General features: G+C 50.0%; 1 protein-coding gene and 1 pseudogene across 1 annotated transcript in view; one reads left to right on the top strand and one right to left on the bottom strand.

The window, feature by feature from the left end:
• Positions 1-1,082: 1,082 nt before the first annotated feature.
• On the top strand, positions 1,083-1,201 carry LOC111744673 (annotated as a pseudogene).
• Positions 1,202-2,290: 1,089 nt separating this feature from the next.
• PPP1R13L (protein phosphatase 1 regulatory subunit 13 like) overlaps positions 2,291-7,220 on the bottom strand; it is a 14,583-nt gene continuing 9,653 nt past the window's right edge. The window contains exons 7-11 of the mRNA XM_023535240.1: positions 5,908-6,072; positions 5,687-5,820; positions 5,439-5,605; positions 3,632-3,831; positions 2,291-2,854 (exon numbers count right to left, since the gene is read on the bottom strand). Coding sequence (XP_023391008.1) covers positions 2,816-2,854; positions 3,632-3,831; positions 5,439-5,605; positions 5,687-5,820; positions 5,908-6,072 — 705 coding nt within the window. The 3' untranslated portion in view covers positions 2,291-2,815. The remainder of the gene's footprint in view (positions 2,855-3,631; positions 3,832-5,438; positions 5,606-5,686; positions 5,821-5,907; positions 6,073-7,220) is intronic.

Here is a 7,220-nt window from a genome sequence, read left to right as displayed (position 1 = left end):
AGCTATCCTCAGACGGCAGTGCGACAGCTCACTCACGTGTTTGTGGCAACACTGGCGTAAATGCACCTACCACACTGCCAGTCATATCAAAGTATAGCACATACAATCACGTACAGTACATAATACTTGATAATAAATGACAGTTACTGATTTATGTATTTCCTATACTTTTATCGTTAGAGTGTACTCTTACTTATTAAAAAATGCTGTAAACAGTATGCTGGTGTCTCCTCATCGCATCAATTTCTCCGGAGCGGCTGCGCAGCAGGCTACACCATCTAGGTGTGTATAAGTGCACGCTGACGTTCACACCACGAACCCGCCTAATGACGCATTTTTCAGACCATTTCCCAACGTCGTTAAGCGAGACAGGTAAAACGATGAGCTCTCGGAATCCGCTGCAGATTCATTCTATTGAAATAGGATCCAAATTGTTTATGAGTTGATAATTTTTTATGTAAGATGATGGATATGTGGGAGACGTTTCTTCACTACTCTCTACTTCCGTAGAATTTTGAAAACGTTCAGAATTTTTGAATAGAAATAGCGTATTCAGTTCACTGTTCACATCACAGTGCTTTCAAAAAAAAATCAAACATCATAAATATAAATAAGTCCCTCTGGGCATTTTTTCTGATCCCTTTTCACTCTCAACACATGTAGAGATAACCACTATCTAGAATTTAGTGATTTTTATTCTCTTCCTTAAGCTGGCTTGTCTTATTTTAAAAATCACCTCATTCCACATTCTTTGTGATATAAAAAAATTCCATTTAAACTTAAAAAGTTTTAAGTCTTTAAAACTTTTATTAGGGAGAATTTCAAACAAACACCAAAGTTGAGAAAATAATATAATGAAGCTCCACACGTACTAAACTTCATCGATTTTCAACTCAAGGCTGATCTTGCTTTGTCTATACCCCAACCACTTCCCCTCCCACCAGTAGATTATTCTGAAGCAAATGCCAGACTTCATACCGTTTCATCTATAAGTATTTCGGAAGGCAGTGCCTCTAAAAGTAAGAACTCTGTAAAAACATAACCACGATATTATTAGCACACCTCAAAAACAGTACTAATTCATCTACGACCGTGCCACCCTGAACAAGCCCGATCCCGTCTGATCTCAGAAGCTAAGTAGGGTAGTGCCTGGTTAGTACTTGGATGGGAGACCACCTAGGAAGACCAGGTGCTGTAGGCATTAAAAAATAAATAAATACGATAAAGGTAAAAAAATATATATATAGGACTAATAATTGCTTAATGTCATCAAAGGTCCAGGTGGTATTTGAATTTGAGGGCAGAGACTTCTGTCTCCTTCTTTGTTCTGGTCTCCTGTGCTACCTTATGTGGCAAAAAAGAACTTTGCAAATGTGATTAAGGATCTTGAGATGGGGAAATCGCCCTGGATTGTTTGGGTGGGCCCAATGTAATCAAAAGGATCCTTAAAAGTAGACGTGGGAAGCAGGAGAGTTAGAGAAGATGTGACAGTGGAAGCAAGAGATGAGAGAAATTCAAGTGCTGGCTTTGAAGACATGAGCCAAGGAATTCAGGCAGCTTCCAGAAGCCGGCAAAGGCAAGGACAGGGCTTCCTCCCCTGAGTCTCTAGTGGCTACTGTGACTGAGGAACTGAATCCTTCATTTTTATTGAAATTTAATTAATGTAAATTTAAAGGGTCACATGAGGTCAGTGGCAATTATACTGGACAGAGAAAACAATGATAGTGCTGTAGCTCTATGATTTGTCAAAAAATAAATACAGAAGAGATAGACAGATGTTCATACTTTGTCAAAAATCTTCAAGGAACTATTTATGAGATAAAGAAGTGGGGTAGAAGCAAAGGAAAATTATTTTGGGGGAGTCGTACCCTCAACAAGGTCACATGGAATTCCGATAAAGATGTCCTGTGAGAGACAATCTCACGTTCCATAACGTCAACCCACACGAGGCCACAAGCCACCAGGCGCGTTACAACCAGCAGACACAACGAAATACAGAAGTGATGACCCCAAACACCAGATGACAGAATCATCAGACAGATACTATAAAATTACTAGGCTTAAAATGCTTAAAAATAGAAAAGAATCCGAAACATGAGAAAAGATCAAGACACTCCTTAAAAATAAATAAATAAATAAATAAAAAGGCAGGTCTATTTGAAAAAAAGAAGGATTGGATTTATATGAGGGACATCCCTTGCAAAGAGACTACTTTAAGACTACTTTGCCAAAAATAGGAACGGTGATGAGCATTTCAGTCAGAACGAAATCCAAAAAAAAAGGAAGTCAATTTCTGTGCAAACTGCCTTTATTTATAAAGAAAAACTTCCCCATTTTGTTGTAAAACCAGCACTGCGCTGAAGGCACTTGGTTGGGGAGAGGTAGGGCTGGGATCCCAGTAGAAAGACCAGTGCACCTCATCCAGTCTCCCGCCCCTCAAGGCTGCTGGGGGAAATGGGGACAGAGATGACTCCCAGGGAAAGCCAGTGGAGGTGACCCATCCCATGCTCCAGGGGAGGGGTTGGCAGGAGTGGGGGCGGGGGCGCTTTGGACGGGAACCCGATTTGGCAAATGGGACTCTCTTGCCCCCCAATGATTCCCAGCCCCACAATGACCTCCCACGGCTAAGGCAGGTTTCTAAAGTGAAGGCTGGGGTTCTCCTTGTCTCCTGGGCTTCTGGGGAAGCAGAGCCGCTGGTGAGGACCCCACCCCTGCAGCACTTGGGGCACAGGGAGGCACAGCAGTCATAGAGCAGGTCTGGCGTGAAGGCAGGGCTGCTTTCTCCCATCTCCCTTGAAAATGTCCTTTTCTCCAGCTAGACCTTATTCCTCTGAGACTTCACCCTGGGGAAGAGCTGAGGGAAGACAGGGGCTTCAGACACCGGGAGCTCCCACTCCCAAGTTGAATGGAGTCGCCTATCCGCCCCAAACAAGAAACTGTCTCCTTCATCCCATTTCTTCCTAAAGGGCTCTCTCAGCATCTTCCAAACCGCTCCAGAATCCCCGAGTCCCCCGTCACCTCCAGGCACCAGATGGAGCTTTCCAATCAGTAGCTGGCTTAATGAAATGGCATAGTCTGTCTCCCACACTGCCTCTCCCTACCACGTGGCAGTCTGGTTGGGACCCACCTCTGCCCATCGCCAAATCAAAAGTATCTTCTCTCCTAGGAATATAACGGGACCTTCCCAATCTCTTCCCCTAACCTAGTAGACTCTCCCTCAATTCTCCCTTAATTGTATTAATGGATCCTTCCTTATCCTGCCCAATGCATGTAATAAAAGCTTGCTTATCTGTGATACACAATCCTTTACCTTCCCCTCAGCACTAACAGATTCTTCATTGCTCGCCTTGGCTAAAATGCATTCTTTAACCCCCATTAATATAATTAGGGATAAGAAAAAATTATATTTGAGCACGAACCAATTAAATAACCAGTAAAGCAGTATTGACACGTATCCCAGGAAGTACCGCCAGTAAGGGGGCTCTCCCTTACCTCCCTCTACTAATAATAGACTCTTCTGACCTCCCCTCGCCGATGTAATGGACTGTCCCTCTCGCCCTTTTTCCTGCGCTATCGCCCTTTTCCCTAAATAGCCATTGGAAGGCAGCCACGGCACATCCTCTGGGCTCACCCCGAAGTAGTTACGGGGCACGTAGCCCTCCTGGCCGTGTAGCGTGGCCCACCACCAGTCCGTCTCCTCTGGCCCGTCCCTCCGCAGCACGGTGACCGACTCGCCCTCGCGGAAGGACAGCTCGTCCCCAAACTCGGCGCTGTAGTCCCAGAGGGCGTACACCACCCCGTTGTGCATCAGCCCCATGCTCTGCTCCACGTCTGAAACCAGAAACGGCAGGGATTGTGAGCCCCTGATCCAGGGGGGCCAGGAACACTCGGGGACACAAGGCACACACGGGGAGGGGGAAGGGGGGGCAGGGAGAGGCCCTGGGATTTGGCGCCTGCCCCAGCTGGGGGATGAGCCACCTGATGTTGTGTACCCCTGTCTAGACAGGAGAGCCTGAGCTGATGTCTGCTGCAGGGCTGGCCGTCTCTAAAATTCAAGAACAACCCCAGAGGCAGGGTCACTGGTCCCCATTCCCTCTTCTGTACACTGTTAAGTTCCTGTGTCACTCCCACAGATACAGTCGTGGCACCCTACACACACACACTTAAGTGGTACAGTATCTAAAGAGGACTCAACACCACTTTCAGATAGTATAGCCCTACTCCGCCTCCCTAACTGGTCTCATCTCTCCCTTCCAGATGGTGCAGTCCACACCACCCTTCCCCTCCCCCATGATAAAGTCTTCAAAAAGGATGTAATAAGTTCTCCAGATGGTACAGTCCACCCGAATCCCCTCCCAGGTAAAATTTCTATAGAGGATTTACCCCCTTTTCAGATGGTATAGTCCACCATGATCCCCCTCTTTAGTGGTTCAGTCTACCATGTTCCGCCAGGTGGCCATCCAATCTCTACTTCACCCCGTACAGAATTCTCCGCGTCCAAGACAGGTAGGACAGTACACTACCTGCGACAAAAGTGTAATGGCCCAATCCCCCTTCCCCAAAATGTATAGCCCTTCCTCTCTTCCGTGAAGGATCTACTTCCTGCCCCAGTGGTCCAACCCCAGTGGGCCCTTACTCACCTGTAAGGCAGGTGAAACAGCCCCATGACTCTCACCCATTTTCTGCCAGAGACCGCACAGCAGGCTGTCCCGTAGTGCCCCTGGGCTGCCCCCTTACAGACACTGTCCCATCCCGAGATCCCACAGCCTGACTTACTCCAGCTGTGCGAGGTTCCTAACCCCACCCTCTGATACAATTTGCCCCTCCAGGTGTGCAGTACCGACTCTATGCACCTCGTGGTGGCACAGACTACCTAGTTCCTCTCGTTACCTGCTTACGTGATGTGGTCCCCATCCTGGAGGTGTATGTTACAGCCTCATGTCTCCCTACAAGTGGAAGAGTCCCCAAGCGCTTCCCAAGGGGCCAGGGTCCACTCCCCTGCCAGCTGTGGCATTGTATCTCTCACAGGTGGCACAGCCCACCTATGCCAGGTGGATGGTATGGTACGATCGTCCAAACCATCCCCCCCTCAGGTGAGCAAGCAGATGAACAGGGTAATCTCTCCCACCAGTCTCCTCCCCACAAGTGTCCAGCTTGCATGGCACGGCCCTCACTACCTTCTCTCCCTCAAAGGTGGCACAGTCTGCTCCCCCCATCCCTGCTCGCACCTGCCCCGGCAGGCAGTCCTTTCTGTCACTCCTTCCTCTGCGATCCTGCCACATGGTCGGAACAGCCCGTCCAAGTCCTCCCTCTTGTGAGTGGCGGTCAGCCGCCTCCCCCACTCCCAACACTGGCCAGATGGGCAGCCCAGTTCCCATGACCCCCCTCCCCAGAGGTGGCCCAGCCGGCTTGCCCAAGCGCCCCGTCCCGCCTCACACCTGCCAGGTAAGTGGCGCAGTCTGCGTAACCCTCGCGGTAGGGGTCGCACTTCTCGATGGCGGTGGCACCATCACTGAGCGTGGTGGCGAAGATGGCCGCGCCGTGCTGCACCAACGCCGTGCAGATGGCCGTGTCGTTGCACGACGCGGCGCAGTGCAACGGTGTCCTAGGAGTGCGAAGCAGACGTGAGCCTGTCCCCTAGGAGTCACCGCGTCCCCGCCCCATGCCCGCCGGGCTGGGCTCTCACCAGCCGTGGCTGTCGGGGGAGTTGACGTTGGCGCCAGCTGCGATGAGGAAGTCCACGATGGGGTAGTTGGCGCCGCAGATGGCGTTGTGCAGGGCGGTGATGCCCTCCTCGTTGGGCTGGCTCGGGTCGTTCATCTAGGCAGAGCCGGGGACCAGGAGGCTCAGTACCCGGCCGCCCCGCCCCGCCCCACCCGGCCAGCCCGGCCCTCCCGCAGCGCTCACCTCCTTCACCGCCTGCTGCACCACGTCCAGTTCCCCGGTCAGCGCGGCGTCCAGCAGCAGCACAAGCGGGTTGAGCCGCGCGCGGCGGGCCTTGCGCGGGGAGCCCGCCTTCCGCAGCACCGAGCGCATCTCCTGGGGGACAGGGCGCGCGACTTCAGTGACTTGGGAGAGGGATCGTTAATATACTCATTGGCAGAAGGGGAAACAGTTCATGGACCAGGCGACAGCCCCCCCTCCCCCAGCTATTCCACGTAGACCGGTAGGCCTGGGATTGCAACTCAAGGAGGTAGGGAGCAGAGTCCAGAGGGCCTTGGGGAGAGGGGTGCCTCAGTTCTACAGCTTCTAGTTCCCTACAGGTCAGGGAACCCTGTGATTTGGGAATCTTGGGCCTTGAGACCTGAGGGGACGCTGAGACAAGATTCTGTAACTGAGAACTTTGCTATTTTACAGTTAGAATTTCAAAATGTGAGCCATGGTTCTGAGTGCTGTGATGTTGGCCTCTTTATTCTAGTCTTACCGATTTCCTCGAAGTTTCTATGGTGTTGGGTATGCCTTTGCAGTGGCAAATGTTCATTTAAAGTGTAATTCTGTATAACAACGTATTAGTGCACTAAATCTGTGACTTTATAACTCAAATGATAAGGGTCTTTAGTTCTCAGTGTTGGAGACATCAAGAATCAGTAATAACCAGGGTCTGTGTTACTAACCTTTTAATCCTAAAATCCTATTCTTCGAACTTTCAGGCCTCTAAGAGTCTGAAATGTCATCATTCTGGGATTGTCATGCCAGGATTGAATTCCTGAATTCTGTGAGTTTTTGTTGCTCTGTGGCCTGCACTTCGTGATTCTACAATGAGGCAACTGGACCATTTCAAGGCGTCATTCTTCCGTTTTTGATTTCAAGATCCTACACCTCAACATCGCTTGGCTCTACCTTCAAGAGGGTCTGGGAGTAAGCCTTTGGGGGTGTCCACCTGGCCCCCACTTCTTCTCTGGGAATTGTTCTCCATCTATCCACACCAAAAGATCGGGAATGTTCCCTGTGACCACACTACCCACCCCTGCCAAATGATAACAGTAATAGTAGCTAACAGTTAAGTGCCGGGCACTATTCTAAGCACTATTTTAACCCTATGGATATTCGCATCCCCACTTTACAGATCAGGAAACTGAGGCCTGGAGAAACTGAGGCTGCGTCTCACCCAGCTGATAAGTGCCGTGGAACTGGGATTTGAACCCAGGTAGCCTAGCTCGACACTTAACCACAACACTCACAGCCCCAGAGACCAGAGACTCGCTCTTAAAAACCTGAAT

Source organism: Pteropus vampyrus, unplaced genomic scaffold (genome assembly GCF_000151845.1).
Source record: "Pteropus vampyrus isolate Shadow unplaced genomic scaffold, Pvam_2.0 Scaffold138, whole genome shotgun sequence".
Taxonomy (NCBI): Eukaryota; Metazoa; Chordata; class Mammalia; order Chiroptera; family Pteropodidae; genus Pteropus; species Pteropus vampyrus.
Note: the sequence above shows the minus strand (reverse complement) of the source record. Positions and strands in the feature narration are given on the sequence as shown.